A 26704-nucleotide genomic window follows, 5' to 3' on the forward strand; every position below is an offset into this window, starting at 1 on the left:
TCCTTATAGGTTCAGTAAATATATTTTTTTAATTAAGAACCATATTTGGCTGTGTAGGGTTCTTTGAAGATAAAACTAAGTTCTTGATGTAATATTACACGTTTTTCAGATCCTCATATTGGGTTTAGGTGTTTTTCCAACGAGCTAGAGGATAAAAAAGTTCTTAGAGGAACTTAAAGGCTCTCCTTAAAAGCTGGAACCATTATTTCTGAGAGTGTGTGCACACCTAGCATGAACTGAACCCTGCTCACATCAGAACACACTCGCCACCAGCATGGAAGGCTCCGCATTAGTGCTGGCGCACCGAGCTCCACTAAATGTCAAATCAAGCAGCAATTTCACGCACGTCTGACGTCAACAAGGGCGAAGGAAGGAAAATAAACTTCGCGCACACTTCGGGAGAAACCATTGTCGCCAACGCCGTTTTTTTCCTCCTTCCGCGTAGAGAGGAGGAGAGCCCGCTGATATAGACATGCTCAGCTGAAGCGTCCTGCAGCCTCTGACGCTGGGCGCAGGCGAACTGCGACGGCCGCGCAAACGAGCACCAGGTAAGACATATACATTTGAAATGACATCCGAGCGCGTCGCGCCTTTTAACGACCAAATACATACAACTGCAGCCGGCGCGTGCATGCATGTATTTTTTTCCATTAAGGAGCAGTATAACGCGAGCGCGCGCGTGCCTGTGTATTTTCCACCTAATGCAAAAGATAAACACACACTCAAGCAAAAGACGCATCTGCAAATGGTGCGGAGAGCCGAAAAACGCATCCAACACCTTGCGTTTGCGTTTACCGGTGCGAGTCTAGGCCATTTATGTGTTTATGTTGATATGGGAGGATATGTAAAATTTGAAATGGGATTTTGACAGCGTATTTTCCCCACTCAGTCTGTGCAATGTGTTTTCTGTACCTGCGGCGCTGCGCTGCGCTACGTATGCGTGCGTTTTTTTTTTTTTTTTTCCGGGGCGTTTTGACTTTTAAAAGCATTCTTGAGCGGCCTGTTTGATGTATACCGTGGCACACACTGCAGTATGGCTTTGCCAGCATAGCACGTTTGCGCTGCTGATGCTGCTGGTGCTGATGCTGTAGGTCATATTACGCGCTTGTGCGCCGCGTTGATGCTCATCAGGAGCTGCGTGTGTTTGTGGCGCAGTGGAGATGTTCAGCGAAATGAAATAAGTGAGAGGTGGAAATTGCATTAGAGTTGGGCTTCTTGCTCTAATATTAACATCCCCTCTCATAGGGTAGGGAATGGCTGGTGCGTTTGGGTGTTGCTCTGCTTTGCCCATTCTACCCCACCTCTCTCCCTCTGTGCTAAGTTCTTAATTAATTATGGCACGCTTAACTTAATAACTCAATCTCTGTTCGCCTCCTATTAAAAAGTGTATTCTGTAAAAAGTGATGGAGGGGTGATTTTATCACCTGCTCATGTGCTGACGGAAGCTACCTGTGTGCCCGACACTAGAGCATCGAGCGGGGCCTGCTCCTTAGAGACAGTGCATTCAACCAATGCGTGTGTGTGAGTGTGTGTGCCCACAGGGAGATTGTGTTGCTTAGACGTTGCTCATTTACAGCTTTGATATCTTCACATGTTCAGGTGTTTATGTAATCCTTTCACTGAGATAAAGGTAAACATATTAGGCTTGTTGTCCATGGTGAAGTGCTCAGGCTCTAAATAGACCCGCTGGACTTCTTAATTAATGAACGCTATGATAGAAGTGAGCAGAAATAGAAGTGGAGGTGATGTGATGTTGGAAGAATTGTCACAGCATGCAGTGAGGGGACAAGTGTTTTGTTTGACAGGATTAAATGAACTTTCATTTAAAAGTCCATTATGGCTTATGTTTCAACTTTGCTGCAGATGTTTTTTTCCTGAAAGTAGTTGGTTGAAATATAAATGAGAGCATTGGTGAGTATATGAGTATAGAATTAGAAATGAACGTAAATGACATGGTTCAAATAATTTGGTCTTGGAAAATTTGATGAGAAATATTTGAGTACAAGGCATTTCATTGGTGGTGAATCTGAGCACAGTTTGTGAGACTGTTGAGAAACTACATGTGAGATTACATGCATCTTTTTCATGAAATCCTATTTTGAATATTCTGTCATCATTTACTCGCTTTTCAAATTTTTATGATTTTCTTTCTTCCGTGGAGCAAGACAGCCTCAGTCACCATTCACTTTCATTGCATCGTTTTGCCATATAATGAAAGCGAATGGTGACTGAGATTATCATTCTGCCCAACTTCTCCCTCTGCGTTTAATGTAAGAAAGAAAGTCATACAGGATAGACACAGCATAAGGATGAATAAATTGTGACATAATTTAAATTTTTTGATGTGAACTGTCTGTCTGAGTGACTTCCTTAATTTGTTCCCCATCTAATTGCTGACAAAGAGAAACACTTGAGATATTAAAAACATTTCATTGTGATTCGTCTTTCCTGTAGGTGTGTGTTTATGAAGTTTGTGTTTGTTATCTTACACATGTCTAAAATATAGCCCATTTATGTCTTAGCATTTATTATGTAATGAAGATCTGCAGAAAAAAATACATAAAATCATTAAAAAACAATTGTAGTGATTTTTTTTCTCATTATCTTTCAACTTTTTCAATGATCAATGTTAAATAAAGGATAAATTATAAGACAAAGGATCATTTATTTACATGTTTACATGTTTTTTTTTTGCATAATGCACATACATGATACCTGTTATAGGGTGCAAATTGATATGTTAGTATGACAGAAGAGTTGAAAATGACGAGATTAGATAAATGATGTCAGATCAGTGTTTTGTTAAGTCCCCCTCTGGGATACAGTCAATGGTTGTAATTATGAACCTCCATTCCAGTGGTGATGCTGTGACACTCTCATATTCAATCAACATGAGGCAGCAACACCCCTTTTTCTACCCAGCAACACCGATGTGCTATCATTGACAGCAGCTGTCATGGTCAAATCACACTTTGACTATTGCCGTCTCTCTTCCCTGATCCTTACGACTGAATAGGGAACACTACTTTGTGGTGTGATACGATCACGCTGCGATGGCCCCTTCATTCGTATTCGTATTGTTCAGAATGCAGTACTGGAGGGAGGCGGCTAGTTTAACTGTGTCACAGGCAGTATAAGAGCAAGAGCTGTGTATCAAACAGCATTGTTTAGTTTTTCACCCTTTATTTATTTTTACTCAGAATTGCTTACAGCTGATTCAGACTCAGTGGAACATGATTGGCTGCTCACAGTGATGATGTCACTCCTATACCACACCAATCACAGTTGCAGCTGGCAGGGGAAATGCACTATCAACCTCACTCTAATTTCAACCCCATATTTGACTAATTTACATCGGTTATTAAAGCGTCAGTGGTTTTAATGATTCTGCAATGTGATAACCTGCCCACAACGAGGTTTTCAGACGACCAACAGAAACAAAGTGAAAAAAGTATGCATGTTTTATGCATTGCATGCAGTTTTGTAGTATCATAAGACAGGATAAAGTATACACAGGTTGCTGGCTATATCATTCATCTAATACACTGTAAGTGCAGAATGCATGCACATATTTTCCACAGAGGTCATCCAGAGGTCAGGTGTGTGTGTGTGTATGTGTGTGTGTGTGTGTGTGTGTGTGTGTGTGTGTGTGTTGACAATGGAAATAAAAAAGTGCAGAGACGGTAAGCAGGCTCCTGCCTAGTTAGAGAAGGATCTAGCCAAAGCCTCAAGCGTAGCTGGCAGTATTGCATGGCTCACTGTGAATTCAACCTGACCGAATGCCACTCATCAAATCGGTGTGAGCGTTACTCAAGAAAACAAGATAGTGTTTCGGCAGACATACACACACACACACATGCAAACATGCACACAGAGCTCCTACGAGCATGAGTCAAGGTCATTGTCTCTCTTTTTCTCAAAGCATAGTTCAAGGTCAAGTTAAGGTCACTGTGGGGGCCAAAGGTTACTGCTAGGATACATTCAGCACCGAGGTGTGGTTCAGTAATTTAAAAATCACCATGGAAACACAGCATTGCTCTCTCAACTATGCAGATAGAGTGTTTTTATATGATTATTTATTGAACAACTATTAAGATATAAATTCAGCAATCAGTATTTGCTGATTTGTTAGTAGGTAGGCTAAGTATCTTGTGTGTGTGATTTTTACTGTATTAAATATGCATGTTAGTAATAGTAGATAAACATTATTCATTGCAACTTAGGCACTTATGTTTTTTCTTATGAGAGAACTGTTGCTCCTGGTTAAAAGTCAACATGAAATCAAAATGAGTTATTATTATTTTAAATGCATGCTCTTGGTTTTGGTTTACATAATAAAAACAAGTTCCACACTACATTATTTCTTTCAGGATACCTTTTTGAAAATATTATTTTTGCAGTTGCATTTGTGGTGCAGAAATGCTTTAAAAGGGTAGTTCACCCAAAAATGAAAATTCTGTCATTAATTACTCTCCCTCATGTCGTTCCAAACCTGTAAGACTTTCGTTTATCTTCGGAAGACAAGTCAAGATCTTTTTAACGAAATCTGAAAGCTTTCTGTCCCTCCATTGACGGTCTATGCAACTACCACTTTCAATGCCCAGAAAGGTAAAGACATCAAAGTAATCCATGTGACTCCAGTGGCTTAACCTTAATTTTATGAAGCAACGTGAGTGCTTTGTTTGCACAAAATATTAATCTCCAACACGCTTTCACGCAACAATGTCTGCTCTCGTGTTAACACAACATGCGTTGGAGATTAATATTTTTGTAAAAAAAAGCACCTGCGTCACTTCATAAAATTAAAGATTAAACCACTGGAGTCACATGGATTACTTTTATGATGTCTTTACTACCTTTCTGGTTGTTGCATAGGCTGTCAATGGAGGAATAAAGCTCTCAGATTTCACTCAAAATATTTTCATTTGTTCAGAAGACGAACAAAAGTCTTATGGGTTTGGAACGACATGAGTAATTAATGACGGAATTTTCATTTTAGGGTGAATTATACTTTTAAGCTTCAGTAGCAAAAATGGCATTAGAGTTAGATTTCTGTGTATCCGTTTTAACTGTCTGTTTCAATGTATTGATTGATTCAAAAATAATTTGTTTGCAATGCATTTACAAAAAAAACAAACAAAAAAAAAACACTGAAGTGCCATTTTTTCCATTTTAAAAATGCTTTATTAAAATTATATGTAAGTACTGTAAACATTGCTATTTATGACTATGTATTCTTATAAAAGTGTATATACAGTAAATAAAAATGATTAAATATATTCTTCCGTTTGTTCACAGAAACAGACTGAAAAACACACCTTGGTAATTTTGAACCGGATCATTACTGTATTTTATTTCTTGCATTAAACATTTGAAATCTGCTTGGCAACAATGACTCTATGATCAAAGTTCGGGTTCCTCTGATACGTTGAGTATCTTGTTGAAGAATATCACCCATGCAGCCCTAGATTATGTCAGTAAGATGGGAGCAGAGCATCACAGTGACTTTAAGCTGCACCTCTTAAGCATTTTGTGCATTGGTCATATAATAACCTGACGGGGTGTGGCCGCATCATATCATACGAATAAATACTGTATGTAGCTTTAAAGTTTCATGTGCTCAACCAAGAAGATGGTAAGGTCTCTGCAGAGCAGATGGTTATTGTTTTAGAGTGTAATGTTCTCTCTCTATCTCTCTCTGTCTCTCTTATTCTCCAGTGATGGCCTCTGCTGAGCAGCTGTGTCCCCGCCTGCTGCACCAGCACTGCCCATAGGCCACACACACACACACACTTACACACACCTTTGGGCTCCCTTTCCAGCTCTGTTCATACACACACACACACGCACACCATGTACAGTGTGGAGGACCTGCTGATCTCTCATGGATACAAACTGCCCAGGAGCGGCCCTGCCTCCTCCTCTTCCTCTGCGCCTTATGACAATCGAAACAACGAATGTCGCCGTGACAACGTAGAGAACCGGCCTCCTGGTGGAGGTGGAACTCTGAATGGATTTGGGACAACAGAGGGGGGAGCAGAAGCGGGTACGGTGGTGTACAGACCGGCACCGGTGAAGGCCTATCCAGAGAACAACAACAACATCAATGAGGGCCATGAGAGGATTCAACGGAGATTGGAGGTTCCTGTTGCTTTCCTTGGTGACCTGCAACCTTTGGGTGACTCTCTAGCAACAGACAGTGGGTAAGTGTGCACTGTCATAAGGGTCCACATTAAAGTGTCATGTTGAGAAACTAAATGTTTCAAAAATTGGTGGCATCTGTTTTAGGGGCGTTCTCGCCAAAAACCATAACCTTTTAATAATCGTTCTAATTCTTTGAGAACAGGGAAGTCCTATAGACCTTATGTAGCCCCGCCCCTTTTTCAACGCTGTGCTCGTTGTCTTTTGACTTCCGGTCTGTATTTTCACAGCGATTTTGCGTGTTTATTAATGAACGGCTCATTTTAAAATATTCCCGGTCGACTGACATTTGTTAAGTCATCTGCTTTAAACATTACAGTCCTCATGATAACTTTCGTTAACTTTACATTAAGTAAATCCACTTCAAAAGCCAATTACTCCTGGACAGCAGCGCCATAGAGAGCGCCATAAGGTCTATATAACTATAACAAAAATGTCACAGACATCATTGGAATCACTTTTTTCTATTTTTTTGTTTTTCAGCTGATGAATGATAAAAACATTAAATTATTGTTATAATTATCATTCTTGGTGTGAATGGCTCTTTAGATTGAGGGTACGTTTACACGACAATGATGTGCTAAAAATGGTAAAGGTTTTCCTTTCCATTTTTCACGTACAAATGACAACAATGTCAAAATGATCCCAGTTCACACGGATCTGTGAAACCGATTAAAACGCTGTAATATTCATGCCAGGCCAGTAGCTGGCGATGTCACTTTGTAAAGAAACACTACGCGCCTATACTAGTCGCAAACTTTTCATACAGAACATTTAACGTTTACCTGAGGTATCTTATCCAGACATCTATCATTATCTGGTTGACTGCGTCTACACGAGAGATGCGGTAAAATCATGTCGCAGTCTGGATGCTTACAGTTACTTTCTTAGCGGAAAGGTTGGATGCATTTGTTTGTACAATGTGGACGACATTTGCCTTGTGTTTGGTGAAGCTGAAGCAAGTCAAACGGTGTCAAAATGTCGCTAAGATGCCCGGGGAGGTTAATATTTTATGACGTCACCGTTTTCACAAATTCACATTTTTTACGACTGTAACCTATATTCCCTGAGAAAAGGGAATGAGACACTGCGTCAGAACGCTATGGGGAACGCCTCCACGTGAACCAGTGTCTGAAACACTTATCTAATCACGGCAATCCTATTTGCCGGCGACAGCCTATGACATCATCACTAGTGCGACCCGGAAGTATATAAGGGGAGTCTGGAGAACATGTCAACAACTTATTGTCTGAGGGGACTGTTCAGCAGGCATCCCCGAGGCATGGCGGAAAGACGCAGTGTCTCGTTCCCTGTTCTCAGGGAACATAGGTTATAGTCATAACCTGAGACGTTCCCTTTCAAAAGGGAACTCGCACTGCGTCAGAACGCTATGGGGAACGATCTACCCATGCTGCCATGCTGAAGGGAGTGCATGCCAAATTATGGCTGTGACAAAAACGTCAAAAAAACGGAAGTTTCACTGAAATTCCAAAAACCCTCCCCCTTCGGGTCACATACAGGCTGTCAATGACAGTATTCCCTACGGCCACTGCCCAAGCTATAAGCCTCAAAGAGGCCTCCGATACAATGAAGGCCTACCAAGGCTGCTCAAAGGCTTTGGAACCAACAACTTCCGTGGAAGGGGTTCCTTTAAGGGAATATGGCCAAGGGGTCCAAAGGAGTCCTGTCCAGTCACTTTCTGAGGGGGACATGAAGTCAAACCAACATGCCACCAGGGAGGCTGACCTGGTCTAATTTAATGACCTAGTCTTGCCAACAACCTGTCTGTTGTTGAGTCAGAGTCTCTAACATATTTTGCACAACAGACTCTCTAACATATTTTGCCTCACTTGTGGAGGCATCCGATAGGGAGGACTGCAGATAGTGGCAGTGATCGCTCATAGACCGGACCATAGAGACAGACATCCTGGAGAGTAAAACTCAGCATAGCGCTTTCTAACCCTTGCGAACAAGGGGAGTAACTCTACCCAATCCTGGATCTACACAGTGCTTCAAAGCCATGTGGAGGCTGGGCACTCTGAAAGGGACCCTAATAGGGGAGCGCCTCCAGCTCTAGGGCTGATCTAACAGGGAGGCCTTGTGAGAGTCCTTCGACCTTCCGACCAGACTTAGGGAGCTAAGTATTCATACAGAACGATCCTCAGATAGATTCTGGAACACTATATTCAAAACCTGATAAGTATTGACCAGGCTCTGGGCTAGGTTTTGCCTTTGCAATGCTAAGCATCCAACTCATTGGGGATCTGCCTTCAAGGGGGCCTGTCAAGGCCTAACTACTTGATAGCGGCACTGTTAGCAGAGCTAGCCACAGAAGTCAGGTGCTCTCTCAGACATCTCTGTGGGCCTGGTTATACTTATTTCACATTGCCAACAGGCAGTGTACTCAGCAAAAGTGCCATCGACCCTTTAAAGCAAGGGGAGTCCAATCTTACGCTACCGGATTATCAAGGAGGCCTACAGTAAGGCCTACAGCTTCGACTTTCACGGACGTCAGCCCGGGCAGTGCTTTTTAAAACAGAGTCTCTAGTGTTACTTGCCTTACATGTGGAGGCATCCGATAGTGAGGACTGCAGGTAGTGGCAGTAATCACTCACAGACCGGATCATAGAGACGGGCATCCTGGAGAGAAGAACTAAGCATAGTGCTTTCTAACCCTTGCAAACAAGGGGAGTGCCTCTATTCGATCCTGGATCTACACAGTGCTTCAGAGCCCTGTGGAGGCTGGGCACTCTGAAAGGGACCCTAATAAGGGGAGCGCCTCCAGCTCTAAGGTTTACATTGCCAACAGGCAGTGTACTCAGCAGAAGTGCTATCGACCCTTTAAAGCAAGGGGAGTACAATCTTACACTACCGGACTATCGAGGAGGCCTATTGTAAGGCCTACAGCTTTGAATGTCATGGGCGTCAGCCCAGGCAGTGCTTCGGCTCTAAGGGTGATCCACCAGGCTCAACCATTCTGAGTGGGAGGGAGTAACTAATCTGTCTCTACCTGAGCCTGGGTGGTGAAGGGTGATATCATACGAGCTATGGGTAGCAAAGTACTCTAAATAAAGACCATAACAAGGGGAGTACTATCAGCATGATCCTGAGGAATGTATCAGGGTCGAGGCCTATTAACTTGTATTTTTACAAGACAGATTTTACATTCTCTACTAAACCCAAGGAAATGGAGGCCACAATAAGTGGCCAACGACATTCAACCTTATGACTTGAATTATTATATTCAAGGGGCTCAGCGGAAAAAATCCTTTTTCAATTTTAAGGCCTAGCTGGATAAACTAGCTACAATACTCAGCTCTAAAGGGTGGAGGCCTGAGCATACTGCTTCTTGCTTTCTAGAGAGAAAAGGCCTGACAACGCCCATGAGATATATGCATGGGAGGCTTTTTGAAGATAGCCTGCTACCTATGTTGCTATCTACCATGTGACACCACTAGCATTTTTACGCCTAGTGCAAAATGCGGGCCTTGGCTAGACAACTCTTGTAGTAAGAGGAGGCCAGTACTAGGAACAACTAGATTTACAGGAATAAATTATGCTGATGGGCTCTATCTCTAAGGAGCCTACACTCAGATATTGAGAGGCTCGAGGCGAGAATGCATAGCAAACCACCACAAATTTCCTAGTTACTAAGCCTAAGCCAAAAATCGAGGCAGCCCCGTGAGGGCTGACACACAAATATAAAGTGACTGAAGTTCAGAGCTATAATATCAACGACTCTCTAAACTGGAGAGGAGAACTGCGGCTCAAGTATAAGGTGGCTATCAAGGTGGCCCGAAGAGGGCCACTGCTTGACTTTGTAGTTCTTTCTGGAGCTTGACAGAGCGGTGACCTCAGTAGAATAACTCCCGATAGGGAGGAAGCCATCTCACACAAAAAAATGTCTATTAGGTGCACGGATGAACGGTGGCCTCACTAGAGAATTTTCCATACAGCCAACCTGTTCACTACTACAGATTGGCACTACCCGTTATATAAGCCTGACGACTCTTACATAAGAGGAGGCCTATGGGAAGGGTATGCATAGCCTACCTATATATAGGAACATCAGGGCCCTAATTTCACCATCCTATGAAAACCATATTTAACACCCCATTAATACTTCCTAACAGGGAACCGTGGCCTATAATTCAACCTTACTAAAAACTTGCGTAAAGGAGAAGACCTATAGAGCTCAAACTGCTGCCCATAGAGCGATGACCTAAACGACATTCACAAAATGGAGGCCTATCACCATAAGAGCACGAAAGAGCGCACTTACTACCAAACCCGATGCCAGACCTACAGGAAGGTTCCAATTTGAAGGAATAACTTATTATAGGTCCAGCCTCAGGCTGATGCAAGAAGCGCTTGGGGTGAGATTTAAATGCTTCAAATCTGTCAGCAGATCAGCCTGGTATGCTTGCAAAACCGTCATTGTGTGCAAGTCATCGCCAGACCCGCCACCGCGTATGCCCTAACATTTAAGCGTGCTGTCATATTTTAGTGGCTTAAGAGGCAGGACCGGAGCACTTAGTGTCAATGCCTCTCCAGCCGTGAGACAGTTGACACATGCCCGTGCCTTCCCCTCAACATCAGCGTAGTTCGCTGATGACGATGAATGGGCGCTGAATACGGGTTCTTCCATGCCTTCCCGATCTCATTCTGTAGATCCGGCAGGAATGGAAGGCTCATGAGAGCTGGAGCTTTATTGCTGGAAAGAAACCATTCGTGAAGTCTGTCACGAGCGTTCTCTTCCCTCACGCGCTCCAACGACAGCAGAAGCATCGTTGAAGTGCGTTCCATAACACTCAATAGCATAACATACACGGTGCAGGGTGGCCGTGAGTGTTTGGGTTGGATATCCTCTTCACCCTCATCAGCCATCTCCCTCTCTCTTGGGCTGGTTGTTTTTATACACAGCAGAGCACTCGCTGCTGGATCAGAGTATTTTAGTGACAACACATCCTCATCCTGCAGCTCACTCTTGCGAGTCTCTGAAGGGCGTGAGAGATTAACAACTCTCTCACCCTCCTCAGCGAGCTCCCTCTGAAAAACCCCACGATTCCAGTCTCTGCTCTGCCTCAGCGCGAGCGGGACCTGAATCGCCTGGTACAGATGTCTGTCCCCCTTTTCCTTCGAGAAGAGAGCAGACGAGAGTGGAGTTTTCACAGTGGCACAAGCAGATCCCTCGGGAACTGATCGTGCATGCTCTGAGCCCAAACAATAAACACACAAGTTGTATGTCATCAAGTATCAATATCTTAGATACGGATGCACACGCTTCCTGAAGCATTTTTCACAAGCCATGACTACCTTTTTGAAGTTTCAGGTTGAAGCGGACAAACAAAACAGTCCCTGAAGACGAAATGATGTTGCCATGTTCTCCAGGCTCCCCTTATATACTTCCGGGTCGCACTAGTGATGATGTCATAGGCTGTCGCCGGCCAATAGGATTGCCGTGATTAGATAAGCATTCCCCATAGCGTTCTGACGCAGTGCGAGTTCCCTTTCGAAAGGGAACTTTGGCAGCTGACTTGTTGCCTCGCTGCCCTATCAGGAAATGGTTTTCTATGCACATTTGCAGATGAATGTACCTCATGAAACTGATTTCGGACAGACATCTGAGGCAGTGTAACGGTTTAATGATCTACTGCAAAATAGGGAGAGCTTTGTTGACAACTAAGCGAATATTTATTTACTACAATAATAATTTCTCGCTAGAATTACTTCAAAAAACTTTGGTCAAAAACGTACATTTACGCACAAACTGACCACCAACCATGACTTTCAGGCATCTTTCTTTTTCAGCTTAACGGTCACGGAATGGAACATACTTTGATGTCTTCCTACCTTGCGATGCGAAATGTCCTTTGCTTAGAATTTCTTCTCTGTGAAAGGTGCAAGCTTTAACAACTTTAACAGAGCTACCAGGTATTTTGGATGCATTCTCGGTGTGAATCATTTGGAGCGGTTTCTTTCTCAGTAAACAGACAGTAATATGTCAAAACTGTGAGACCAAAAAGAGTGCTGAATTAAGTTAACATTTACCTGAAAATGCAAATCCTGATATAAAACCTGAAAATACCTTCTACCATTTGCCAGCAATGAAGAAGTTCTTTATTAACATCGACAACTGCACTAGCAGGTAAAAACACTTAACAATTTTACAAAGCACATACTCAAACAAATGCTCGACAACCGAATTAAATATAAATGTGTAAGTATAGCTATTTAAAAATGTGATTGATCTAGTGAACACCGATCTTGGCAAAAGTGGTGGCGATAACCTGTTGGTGACACATTAAAGCATTTAACATTCCTTTTACGTTGATACTAATAAAGGACATATATTTTGTTTGAAATATTGCATGTTATTAGTAGATTTATTTTGGGTTATCAGTATTTTGTATGCAATGTTCCATCCATGTTTATGTCCCAAATATTATTTTGTAACATAAACAGTGGCTGGGTGCTGTAAAAGTATCTGGGCTCTTTGGTCACAATTAAAAATGTATGAACACCACTGCATTAAAGAAAATATCAAATCAAGTGGTATTTGCAAACAAAAGCTTTTCTCAGAACTACTGTAACTACAGAACTACACATTAACAACTGACATGTGCCCAAATATGTTTTGAGACCACTGAAATATTGGTGGATGTCATGCCATGTGTGTGCTGCTGTTGAAGACTGTCCTAATAAAAAAGAAATTAAATAGATTTTATCCATATTTCATGTTTTTGGCTAATCCATTCCACTGTGATTTATCACAAAAATCCAGACTGGCAACATTGATGTAATCTGAAAGGAACCGGCCATGTGAATGCAATCACACGTATAGCTCGCCCAGAGGTGCATTTTTTGTGTGCATAAAGTGACAGTGAATGACACCTGAGTTATGCAAAACACAAACCTTTTTCGTCAACAAAAGTGTTTTATTTGTCATTATGCTAAACAGACTAAGGGCCCTATCTTACACCCGGCGCAATGCAGCGCCAAGCGTAACGCAAGTGTTCTTTGCTAGTTTCAGCCCAACGCAGTTATCTTTTTCACGTCCAGCGCCACGTTGTTTAAAAAGCAAATGCATTTGCGCCCATTTGTGCGCCCATGGGCGTGCTGGTCTGAAAACGAGGTGTGTTCTGGTGCATTGTTTGGCGCGTTGCTATTTTGAGGCTACAGAAATAGACTGCGCCATTGACCAACTGAAACCTGGTCTAAAGTCAATGGCGCAAAATATTTTGTTATTTAATGAGCGCGTTAGTAATGTGCGCCTATAGGCGGGTCCACAACGCCAGCAGCACACAAACATGCCAAATATTTAAAATAAAAGGATTACAATGTAAAAGATTATTATTGTGTACATAAAGATATGGTGAATAAAGATATGATATATACGGGCTTGTCCCGTAGATGGTCTGCTTGTGCACTTTTACCTCACGCACGAGCAGTTCCGTTTGCTCTGGAGATGGCTTCGGTCTTTCCACTATCAAATTCCGTCATGTAAATAGCGAATCTGCCATGACGCGAGCGCAGCTGGCTTTTAAAGGGAATGGGAGATGAGGCTCTGATTGGTTTAACGCACGTAAATCCCAAAACACACCCATTACTCATTATGAGAATAGGGACAACCCTTTTAGACCATGATTGGCGCGGCGACCATTTTTCCCGTCGTTAAACCAGCAAAAGTGGATTCGGACATGCCCTAAGTGCACTTAGTAATTTTTAAATTACATACTAATTTCTTTAGAGTCATGGTTAGGTTTTTGCCTATGTTTATCACTAAATTTGATTTTTAGTGATAACATTTTTAGTTTTTAGATTTTTAGTTTTGATTGACATATTCAATGAGTCCCATCTCTAGCTTGTGTTAACGTCCTGTTTTCAGACTTCGTAATATTTCCACACAATTACATGTTTGGATATGATTGCAATACAGTTCAAAAATGCTGTTGAGCAAAAAACTGTTCGACTAGTGCATATCTAGAAAATATTGAATGTAATATATTTTATTATTATTATTATTTAAATGCCTTGCGATTTATTACAAAAGGTCTGTGTGAATGTGTAGATGAATCTAGACCTGTAATTGTTAAATGAATAAGTCAACTAGTCAATAATTATACTGTATTAAGTCTCACAAACCATTTCATAATACACATTACTGTAAAATGCAATTTTTAAAAACCACGAGAAATGTGATTAATAATAAGACCCCATACAATTGTAGGAATCCCCCAGGGAACCATCTTAGGTCCTATTCTTTTCAGTCTTTATATTATTAATGACTTACAGAAATATGCCCCAAATGGATTTGGTAAAGATTGTGTTGATGTTGAAATTTTGAATGTTTAGGTTTAGGGTTTCTCTTGATTCTTTTTTTTTCTTTTTAATTTTCTTTTAAATTTTTGTAATTTTAGAGTGTTGAAAATTACCTTTCACTACAAACAATATGATACTTACATTGGATTTTCTTTTCAGTTTTATCTATGTATAATTTATCTGTCCCAAGTTCTTGGTGCATTTAGAAGTGTATGTGAATGAAAGTTTTGATGACTTGCAGTTCAGTAATTCAGTAACCAGTGCAAATCTTGCAGTTCAGTGCAAGATTTGTTAGAGTAAGGATTTGTCAAACCAATAATGCTGGAGTTTGTGAGTCTGTTTTTGAGATTCATTACAAGAATCTGCTCATAAATATCATTAATTCATGAATAGTCAAGATTGTGGTCACACACTGTTTATTTTTGGGTAGAATTGGCAACATAGTTTAAGCCTAGTTTCAAAATTGTTTTAGCTGGAATATTGCAAATCACAGTGCAGAACATGTCAACTTTTCAAACATATTTTATGTGTGTTATTATTTTGACAGTGTTACTAGCATGCTTTCAATGTTGTTGACAGCCATACTGCTATTTTTTGATGCAGCAACTATAAATTAGCATATTGTTTAATTGTTTTATTACATATTGATCTTCTTTAATGACTGATTGCTTGTAACGCATATTAAAGTTTCTCTCTGTCAATGTTGTTAATCAGCATTAATTGTTGGCAGATTTCAGATAATTTTGTTATTGGCTGTTATTGCAAATATAAAAATATCTTCTATGTTCTACTCCCTGTTTTGCCTGTTCTAAGCCCATTGTCAACTATGACATATCTGACATAAAGTAACCCATGGTGTTACAGCCATACTGGTTTCCTTGACTATACTATATAATTTTTATTCAGTTCTGCAACCTAATCTGTTTGTAACATTAAAGATACAATTTCTGATTGCTAGAATAGCACCATTTTAATTTGTGTAAGCTTTATATTTCAATATGTTAAAAGGCCACAAAAGTGAGTTTTTTTTTCATTTTTAAAAAGCAGCTGTTGTAACAAAAGTAATTCATTGCAAAGTTTTTGAATTCATTGTCAAAGTTTTTGAAAATTTAATGAACTGTTTTTGTCTCTGTTGCTAGGTTTTATGATGCTCCCAGCCTGACGTTCTCTGAACATGCAGATGAGCGAGATATTTCATTCTGGAGAAGGAGGGGACAGGATTTCAGTGCTCTATTGGACTATGCTGATCCCAGGGAGCTCAGAGTGTCTGGAGGATTATGGCGAGGTCCAGTGCTAGCTGTTGAGGAGTTAAGAGCTGAGAGACCACTGGCACGCTGGGAGGAAGGCCCATGGATACGGGAACCAATAGACTCAGGCCCAGAGACTTTACGTGTGACTGCAGAGAGAAAATGCCAGAGCCTGGGCACAGAGGAGTGGCGCCCTGCAGTGGGCTTGGGCCGGCAGCTGTCAGATGGGGAGGCTGAACATTGGTCTCAGGAGCAGCAACACCGCCTGCGACCAGCAGAGGGCAGTGTGTCTGCCACAGTGCGAGCTAAGTCCCAGTCTCTCCCTCGAGTCCTTTCCCCCGAGGATCCTCATTATGGAGATCTGCCTCAAACTGGTGCTGCAAATCAGCCCCCTACACAAAGAAGCAACAGCTCCGCTCCATATGGTCGATACCACAGTGAATGGCAAGCAGGGGAGAGGTGGAGTGGTCAGACACAAAGTCATGCTCCCTCTGCAGTTGTACCAAAGCCACGGTTCAGCCGTCCCGTCAAGCCCCCGTCTTATGAGACTCACCAGCAAAACAGGGGGAGCTGGGAAACGTTGTCCTCTGAACCTGTGTCCAAATCCAGAGACCGCTCAGTGTGCTTCTCTCAGAGTTTAGAACCATTCAGAGACCGGTCTGGTTGTTATTCTCAGAGTGCAGAGCCTCTAAGAGATCGGTCCATTTGCTTTTCACAGAGCGCAGAGCCAATTCGAGACCGCTTGGTCAGCCACTCTCAAAGTGCTGAACCACTAAGAGACAGATTTGTCAGTCATTCTCAGAGTGCGGAACTACTGCGCGATCGTTTTTTCAGCCACTCGCATAGTGCTGACCTGTTAAGGGACCGATCTCTTTGTTACTCTCAGAGCTCAGAACTGCTACGAGACCGGTCCATTTGTTACTCCCAAAGTGCTGAGCTCTTAAGACCAGAAGCATATAGGGCAGATCTGTTTTACCATGAACTGACTGGCATGGAGCCCCCTGGTTACATCCCACCCCCCTCCTACAGGAGATTCCTGCCACCCAGGAGTGGACAGAACTACAGAGCAGATTCTGCTCTTGTCCGATGGAAACGCGAGCCTGTGAGTGCAGAGATGGGCCAGTGGTTTTCCAGGACTTCAGGATTGTCGTGGTCAGAACGGCGTGAAGACAGGAGCATGGCAGTAGTTCCAAGAAGGCCTGTGCATCCAGGGCCTGTCATACCTAGCCGCCCAGGACTCGTGCAGTATGTCCCATTTGATGACCCGCGTATCAGGCATGTCTCAGGGGGGCCCTGTGGAAACTCGCTCACAGACGCGGACAAGATCCGACACGTCAACAAAGAGCTTCCCTGCGCTGCAACTTTAGGACAATCCACACATGATAGTGCCTTTCTCCCTTCACAGGGACCGAGTCTTAGCATGGACACTAACAAACCGGCTCTCACTGAACAGGAGAATTCTAACCGCTGGCACAAGGGGATGAACAAGGGCAGTGAAACTGTAGCATCTGACCAGAGCTGTGCCAAGTACCCCATAGCGTTTCAGCCCAGACCCCTGCAACCAATCATTAAAACAGACAGAAGTATAGACCAGCAGATTAGAGCTGACAGAGTCATTGACCAAGTCAAGGTTGAGAGAGTTACAGAGCCGGTCAAAGTGGAGAGAAGTGCTGAACAGACAAGAACAGATCAAGTCAAAGTAACAGAGCAAGTGAAACTAGATAGAGTTACAGACCTAATCAAATTGGATAAGCCTACAGATCAAGTAAAGCCAGACAGGTTTACAGACAAACAAATAAAGGTGGAAAGATTAACTGACCAGATACAGGTAGACAGGACCCCAGATCAAGTCAAGGCTGACAGATATACAGACAAACAAATTAAGCCTGAAGTCAAGGCAGAGAAAATCCCTGAAAAGCCCATTAAAGCAGATAGAATTTCAGACAAGCAAAGTAAAGCTGAAAGACTCTTAGAGAAGCACTTGAAGATCGATAGAATTTTAGAAAAACAACTTAAAGCAGATAAAATATTAGAAAAACAGTGTAAATCTGAGAAATTCACTGACAAGTTGATTAAGGCTGACAAGCAGGCAAAAGGAGATAGTAGTACAGACCAGACAAAAGCTGAGAAAATCACTGACAAGTCTGGTAAGGCTGATAAATCCATGGATAAAGGTTCCTCAGAAAGTGTGTCAACTGTAAAGATGGAACCAGTCCAGGAACCTGAAAAAAAGAGTGTGAAAAAGAAACTCAGTGAGACTATCTTCTGTCTCGTGTCTGTGCCCCTTTCACAGTCCAGTGCAAAATCTCGAGATCAGAACAACAATGAAGAGAAAGAACCAGTCTCTCCTCCAATTCCTCCTCCTCCTCCACCAAGCTCCTCCAGCGAAAACAGCAACACCCTTGGCTCCCTGCCAAACCAAAGCCTCAAAAGCACATCCACCACCTCCACTGATTTGGAACTACAAGCACTCACACTTGGCAGTGGGTCCAGTAGCATAGCCACAAGGAGAGCTCATCGCAGAAGGAACTCACGCTCTAGGATCATTAAGCCAAATCCACATGATGAGCTTCGAAGGTATTCTGGGGCTTGGCCAGGGGACCAGTACCGTGACCAGGAGACCCAAACAAGCCCTGAGCCCACAAAGAGCAATGCAAATCCAGGTTCCGCAAATACAGAAGCACAAGATGCTCCTGCTGCCCCAGAGGTAACAGCTACTGCTGAGACTACATCAGTGGCTCCAGGGGCTGCCCAAGGGGCTGCCCCAGGGGCTCTTGGGGCTTTGACGGCTCCATCAGTTCAATCAGTGCCATCCGTTCCACCGACTCCAGCAGCTCCACCGACCTCAGGAGGTCCTGACCCCAGCACCCCTTACGGGTATCCCATGAAGGGCCAGAAAAGCCTAAAACCATCCAGCAACAGTGCTTTTTCACGGACAGGTACCTTCACCAAGAGCACAGGTTCTCACAGACCTCCATTACATCCCCCGCCACACCCTCCACCCCCACCTCCAACCCAACCTCCATCTCAACCTCCACCCCCCCCACCAACACAGCCTCCTGCTCAGTCCCCACCATCAGATCTGACTGAAGAGGCAAAGTCAGCCTCAGGGCCAAACCCAGAGGCATTTGGCCAGTTCCTGCTGAAGCCAGTGTGCCGGCGACCATGGGATGCCATTGAGGAGCTTGAAACCATCAATAAAGAGGCCCAAGACCAAGCAAGTAAACGCCCCAGTGTAGACCAGTGCATTGAGGATCTTAATGAGGCCTACAAAGATATCCTGGAGCTCAGCACTGCCAGCAATAACCTTCCCAACCGTTCCTCCATGCAAATCCCTGACCGCATTAAATCAAGGCTATCTTCAGATCCGATTGGAATTCCTGCAACCACTCTTCGGCCAAGCTTGGTACCCGGAAGTGACCCAGAATACCGGGAGGTGAAAAGTGCCTTTTCCCGACCATCAACTGGGAAGAGTGTAAGCTTCAGCAAACAGCTAAGAGAGGAGATTTGTCCTGCTCCTCCCCCACCAGAACCAGGTTTCAGAGATTACAAAACAGTCATGTCCCAGATAACCCAACGCAAAGCCTGCAGATCAGTAAAGCTGGAAATCCCAGCCCCCAAAGAGACCCAAAGAGATGACGATTTGACTGCACAAACCTCCTCCACCTCTTCCATGGCAGCCGAGGTCCCATGGGCTGACAGACAGCCCATGCAAGATGCCTCCACTCTAACCAGCCCCCCAGACTACGAGCACATCTGTCAAACTCTCCAAATGGCCAGAGAATCTGGGGCCGTTAGCCGAGCTTCTGTCAAATCCAAACCAGGAAGTGCCATGAGCATCGAAACCCCACAGCATGTGCCCATACCTAGTAGGCCTCCCATAGATTCTGAGCAGCCATGTTGTTCTTCAGCATTAGAAGTTAGACAGGAGCCTGTCTCATTATTCAGAGAGGAAAGAAGCTCAGGCTTTAGGAGGGTAACAAGCCACACTAACAGGTTCCTTAATAACAGGGGTGTGCTCTGTAGCCTTGCAACTGGAAAGCCGGTTGGTGACAAAGCAGGTTTAGAGGCTAACCCTGAGGTTCCTGCTGACTGGCAGATGCAGCTTTCATTAGCTGAAAAGCATATTGCTACTCTGATTACAGGAGAGGGTTCAGCAGTAGACCTTGATGAGTCAAACAAGGTTAAAGGTGATAAAGACATTCCTGGCAGTGAGTCAGTTGAGAATGAAGCGAACAACATTTTAGCCACTGAAATAAAAGACGATCCTACCAATACTGTGCAGAAACATAAAGAAATAAAAGAGACCGAAATAGAGCAAACAGAGACACCTGAAAGCCAACAACCTGAAGTGACAGAAAAAGTGACAGAAGAGGACACTTCTAGGGAAAAGACAGAAACAGAGCAAGAGAAATGCGAGCTGAAAGACTCTGTTACTGAAGGAACAGAGCAAAAGAGTGATACTGCCTCAGAGGCAAAGAAAGAACCAAATGTGATCCTGAGGCCAAATAAGGCTGCAATGTGGACTCATTCAGGTTTGGATTCAGAGCTACGTCCTGAATTTCCACCAGATCACCTTCCCCTTTCTGTGCTACCTTACACTAATCGTAGATTGTCTCTAGGGTTAGATTGGGAGAGAGCTGGGTGGGAAGGGGAAAGTTTGGGCCAAGGTGGATTCTGGTCCAGAGAGAGACGGTCTCTTGATGCTGAAAGATGGGGTGTTGGTGAGGAGGGGTGGGGTTTAGACAATGACAGACAGGAAGGAGGTGGTGAAAAACGAGGTCTAGGGGGTTGGCGTGGGTGTGGAATTGATGGGCAAGGCACAGATGATTCAGACTGGGAGTTAGATAAAAATACCCAAGACACTGGCGACAAAGAGGTAGATTCGGACACGAAACAAAAAACACTTAAGCATGAACAGGGTCTCGATGACGATCATAGCAGTCTTGCCTCTAGTGCTGATAAAGTGGAGCATACACAAGTTGCTGCTGGCGAAGGCATTGATAAGGGCCGGAGTCAAGGTCCAGATGAAGGTCAGGTTTCAAGTGTAGATAGACGGAGCCGTGGACTTTCCCAAAGAATAGAGGCTCTTTTTATAGCCCCGCCCGGGCATGGCTCAGAGGAGAGACTTGCCCGCATGAGAGAGGTGGACACTGTCTCACGAATGAGACGCCTAAGCCTTCGTAGCTCAGACTCTTGGGATGGACTGCAGGGGGTGGGAAGGTGGGGAGACTGTGGAAGGGAGGAAGAATGCCCCCTTCCTGGCCCACAGGATTCTTCAAACATCACTAAATTAGTGGATAAAGAAGGCAGCACCCTCCCTGCAGTCACCAGTGAACCTAAAGAAACGAAAGATGATCAGGCAACCCTAAAAGGTGAGAAACTTTTACAGCAGCATTTGTCCTACACTTGACCTTAGCTTCAAATTGAAATGTACTTTTTAATCTGCAATTTATGCTATGATTGAATAATATTACTAAGAATATCGACTAAGACTAATATAATTCGAAGAATTGGTTGAGAAAGTACAATTATGAGGGTTTGCTGACCTTTGTAAATGTTATTTTTTAATAAAATAATCTCACTTTTACAAGTCCTGGTTGATTATGCTGAATGGCCACTAGAGGGAGGCCTCCTCCTGAAGTTCAGGTGCCTACCAAACTTGACTCAGAATTCAAGCCTATCAGCCATCAGCCATCAATCATTGATTATTATTATTATTTTTCACAAAGACAAATTTGCAGTGAATTGAATCTTAAACTTAATGGAATTAAAACTTGTTTTAATTGGAGGACACATTTTCAGCTTATTTACATCAAGTACATGCACACAGTAATGCTATTTTCACACTTTCAGATATTTACATTATGTATTTCTGCTCTGTTGGCATTTTCAGAGTCACAGGAGCCCAGCCAGGTGGAGAGGTCGTAGCCTAGAGGTCAGAGGTCATCCAACTAAGGGCCAGCCTCCAGCACTGTGACCTGGCTGTCTGCTAAATGCCTTCATCCTCATATGCTATTGAAACATACTCAGACATTAACACACACACACACACACACACACACAACATTAGACACTGAGCGATGCGTCTCTCTCTAATACATGTCTGTGCATAAACATACACACACAAACTGACACAGAAACACTCAAAGTCATCGTCATGTATACAGACACTCACGTGCATTCAGAACACATTTAAACACCTCACCACACTGAGACATCTGAAATGGCCTTCTACTCCGACAAGAGCATTGTGTATCAACTCCACTCCACGCCCACTCAGTTCCAGCTTTGCTGGCTTTCTAAGTGTTGCTGTTCCACTGCCAGAAGGAGGTTCCCAACTATGCCCCACCCCTTTCATATGTTACGGTTCTCATCATGGCCCATTTTCACCATCCTCATCATTCTTCTTTCCCTACAATTTCCTTAAAAGATTGGTTTATTGGACGTTGTCTGGTGTGTTACTCAGCAACAATGAAAATGTTGTGTGACCAAAAACACACACACACACACACACACACACACACACACACACACACACAAAAAAACAAGTCACCTTCTTTTGTAAAGAAGAAAGTATTGACTGTTCAAAAATTACAGAACAATCAGTGAATTTTAAAACCAGCTACAATCTCTTATACCCCTTGCAAACAACCTATCATCTTCACAACTTTGTCTTTCTTCAAACCATTTCCTTCCTCACATCTTAGCCTGCTCCATCAAAGTTTTTTTCAAAGACTCATTCTTCACACTAACCCTTTACTACACTAACCTTGTGTACATCTCATTCATTTCTTCATCGTCTAGACAGTGTTATCGCTGCGCACCAATGTTTGCTAATAACTTGCAATATAGCTATTTGTTTAAGTCTTCATCACACTTACTAAATCATCCCACCAGTATTAACAACTTCTTGTCTCTGTATTCAAGGTCTTCTGCTACACTTCTTAATTACTATGACCACAATTGATTTCCATTGTCTTTTACACCTTAATCACTCTTTATTTATTAAGTTAACAACATCCCCCAACTCTCACTGGTATCATCCCAAGCTAGCATATGTGTGTATCCCAACACTCTTGCTGAACCGCACTGCTTTAATTCCTGACTTTAAGCAAGCCATATCATAATATCATGTCCTAACCAGGTGCGTTTACAATGTAATTGTATTTTTTGGTAACACTTTAATTTAAGGTGACAGATTTACATGTTACTACATGTACTTACTATAGAAATAACAGTAAATTATGCATAATTACAAGTAACTAACCCTAAATATATATATATCCTACTTGACCCGCTCCACCCGGGATTTGAATAGGGGTCTCTGACGTGGGAGGCGAGTGCGCAGCCTCTAGCAATGCCTCTTGAGGCCAGGGGAGTGATGTTTACACACACACAGCTCTTATTGGCCCATTACACTCACCCCCCTAAACTTGTAACCAGTCCTACTCTACCTGCTCCTAGCGGGATTCAAACCAGGGTCTCTGGTGTGGGAGGTGGACGCAGTAACAATGCCGACAACAGCTGCTAGTGCCACTCGATAGCGCGCCTCTTGAGGCCAGGGGAGTGTGGTTTACACTCACAGCTCTCACTGGCCTACGTCTGTTACATATATATATATATAAATAAAATACCAATAAAACTAATGGTCCTGAAAAAATAGTTTTTACTTTAGGCATTTATTTTTTAATTTCGGATGAAATATGAATCTTTCTATTTCTTGTTTATTACATCCCATCTGGTTGGAACATGGTGAATAACTCTACCCATGTTCAAGCAGCACCGTGCATGATGTTCCTCGTCCCATTTAAAACCTCACAAATTCATCAGTCCATCATGAAACCAGTCCATGGGAGGCAGCCTCTTCCCATCCTCCCCAGTGAGTCTTCGTCCCGCCAGCCTTTCCTCTGTTGACATCCTGGACCTCTCTTGTTGTTTGTTGGAACATGTGGTCCGCTTGTGGAGTGCTTTCAAGGGGTGTGGTCACCCCTCTGTCCAATGTGGTTCTGTTTGAGCAGACATGAATGTTTTGTAAACGCTTTTTAAATTTTGGTATGAATTTTTTTTTTTTACTTTACCAAAACCAGTATGGCAGTTTTACGAGGACTGTTCTATTTATTCGTTCATTTTTTTATTGTTCATGTTTATGTGTCACCTGAGCTGTTCTGCTCCAAATCAGGAGTTCCACACAAGGTGGTAGACGATGCTCAATGGCTCTGAACTGTTTTCATTTTCCGACGAATCGATCAAAGAAACCGTATCGCTCTTGGTTCGAACCCATAGTGCCCTATTACCAGAACTTTTCAGCACACTGTAACGTATGTCCCTGAGTGTGGAGAGCTTTGTACAGTAACAATTAAAACCAGTAATGTATTGCAGGTCAAACAGAGACCTGGGTTGGATGAGCGTTTCAGTATTTGATGTATCAACTTTAAAAGCACCTTGTTAACATATTTTTATCGTGATTGGATTCAAAGAGAATTTTTAGCTATCGAGTGGCCTTTTTGAAACACACACCAGTAACGATAAGCCTAAGGAGTTACTTTGAAATACCACCAAAATGTTTGATATCTCAAGTGTCGAAATGTGCATCATGTTTTGAATGTTTGTCTGATATATCAAATACCTTGAATGATGTTGTGTGACCCAGGTTTCACGCAGGTGCGACTTTAAATTAGGGAACTATATTCAGGCGATGTAGACTTTAAAAAACAGGGTCAAAAAGCAAACACAAAGACACGTTAGCAACTGTAATGTTGCGTGTCTGTATACCCTAAACCCCCAGGTAACTTCGGGAAGCAATAAATGCTCACGAGTGTTTCGATGAACAAGCTAAATGTGTACAGATAATTTTAATTGTTAAACGTAGATGGTTGCAAAGTAGAGGACAGCTCTATAGATATGTAATGATTTGGATTAGTTTAGGTGAAAGATACTCTATGGTAATGTGTGATATGTATGGAACAATATAGGAAAAATGAAACTTCTAAGATACAATATGCTATGGAATGGAGAGATGTGATACTTTCTGACATCATAATGCATGAAAGCTTGAGCAATATTGTCCAACACAAAAGCTCATTGGCTGTAGAAAATCTGGGAAGCGGGATGTACTTGTGTTAAAGTGTCATCTATCCAAATGTCACTCACAGAAAAGCGTTTAAAGTTGTGTGAAAGAGTGTGCGAGCGTGCATGTGTGTGTGTGTTCGCTTGCTTTTCCCTGTCATAGTGCCATCCATGTGATTTAAAAAAAAAAATGCATTTCACTGAATACTTATTTTTGTTATCATTGAAATTGTTAACCAGTCTGCATAATGTATAAAATAAAAGTATATTTTAAATATTTTAAAAGATATTTTGTATTTAACCATAATAATTAATTTCTTCGCTCTTGGATCAAGTTGGCAGTATTATGTTGCTGTATAGAATGATAAGAAAATTATATAATTTTCTAGTGCTTAAAGAAAAAACAATCGATGGGCAAATTTAAGAGAGAGATTGAGACCTGCAGCATGTCCCATTTTGGCTTCTCGAATTTTAGGGGCTCTCGTTGTGAACATTGGACATGAATTACAGGATTTTGCTTTTTGAGCTTGTAGTAAAGGCTGCAGTAAAGTGAAAAAGGCCCACAGCTGATATTTGACGCTTTGTATAGTTGTAATGTTCATTCAGTTTATATAAACATCAATAAATTTAGTGCATCCATTCACAGCTGCCTAGAAACTTGTTACAGCAAAGTGCATACAGCGAGGAAATTGCAACATTAAAAGTGACTTTGTTTGATCCTGATTCCGTTCAAAGCTAAATGTGGCCTTATTTTATTTGAGCATTTGTACGTCTTCCATTCAGAATCATGTACTGTTATCATCATGAGCTCGTACCAACGTTTTTCTATAAAGAAATGATAAATTAATCAATAAGTAAACAGTCTTTAGATCACAGCCAAATATTTCTTTCTTTCTTTGCAAGTACGATAAGCTAACGTTTGGACTGAAAGTAAGATGTGTAGCACACTGACAGGATCTGTTCCCTACTTCACTGAAAAAGGCCATAACTGTTATATGATTTCAAACTGTTTTCATGAACTATGTAGCATTTGCCATTGTAGCATTCAGAGTGAGTTCAATGTGAAAAAGCCACTGAATCGTACTGTTTTTATTTTCATTTGTAACGGGAGTCGTAATGATAACACTGTCTGTTTTGAAAACACAAGCTGTTGCATTTTCATGCCAAGAGTGTCATGGGTTACATTTTTTTTAAATCATTGGACATTTCTGGATATCATGGTTTGCATACATAATTGTTTGGTTCCATGTTTGTAAATGTTTTAGGCATTTGAAATGTAAATATGTGACATAAGGATAAAAAAAAAAAAAATCAAATTTAATAAACATTTTCTACAATTTAATTGCTGTGATTATATATCTGAATATGATCTGCATTACTATGTTTGGAGTTAACCCTCTTTATTAAAGTTCATATTTTGAAGTTCATAATTTGCATATGTTGAACAAGGCCAAACGCATGTATTCAATTTGAATTTATAACTGTTTTAAATAATGTAATTTAATTTCTAATAATGCTATTCTTAAGTATACCACATTTTTGTTTGTTATTTGGGATAATTTCATGGGTTGAATTCTTATTTAAATATGACATTTTACATTAAAAAAATATACTGAATATGTTTTTTCTTCTCTACCCTTTAATGTGCACATTTTGAGAAGAGGAATGGTGTACTGATATGTTTAAAAACCCTTAGACAAAGTAACTGACCAATAAGTGTTGAATGAGAAACATTTAAAAAAACAAAAAAATAATGTCTTTATTGTTTTATAGAATTTTTTTAAGCAAGGCAAATAGAATAGTTCTTCACAAATAGAAGTATGGGTTTTAAATCATAAGACAATACAGTGTAGAACATGATTAAA

General features: G+C 42.0%; 1 protein-coding gene across 1 annotated transcript; it reads left to right on the top strand.

The window, feature by feature from the left end:
- Positions 1 to 5853: 5853 nt before the first annotated feature.
- Positions 5854 to 26443, top strand: jcadb (junctional cadherin 5 associated b; the record flags this gene model as incomplete). The annotated part of the gene is made up of 3 exons (XM_084120306.1): positions 5854 to 6203; positions 15663 to 21145; positions 21667 to 26443. The coding sequence occupies 3 exons, from the start codon at positions 5854 to 5856 to the stop codon at positions 21699 to 21701; spliced, it is 5868 nt and encodes a 1955-aa protein (XP_083976432.1). The 3' UTR covers positions 21702 to 26443.
- Between the last annotated feature and the right edge of the window lie 261 nt (positions 26444 to 26704).

This window comes from Abramis brama (assembly GCF_963993115.1).
Source record: "Abramis brama genome assembly, chromosome: 7".
In the NCBI taxonomy this organism is placed as follows: Eukaryota; Metazoa; Chordata; class Actinopteri; order Cypriniformes; family Leuciscidae; genus Abramis; species Abramis brama.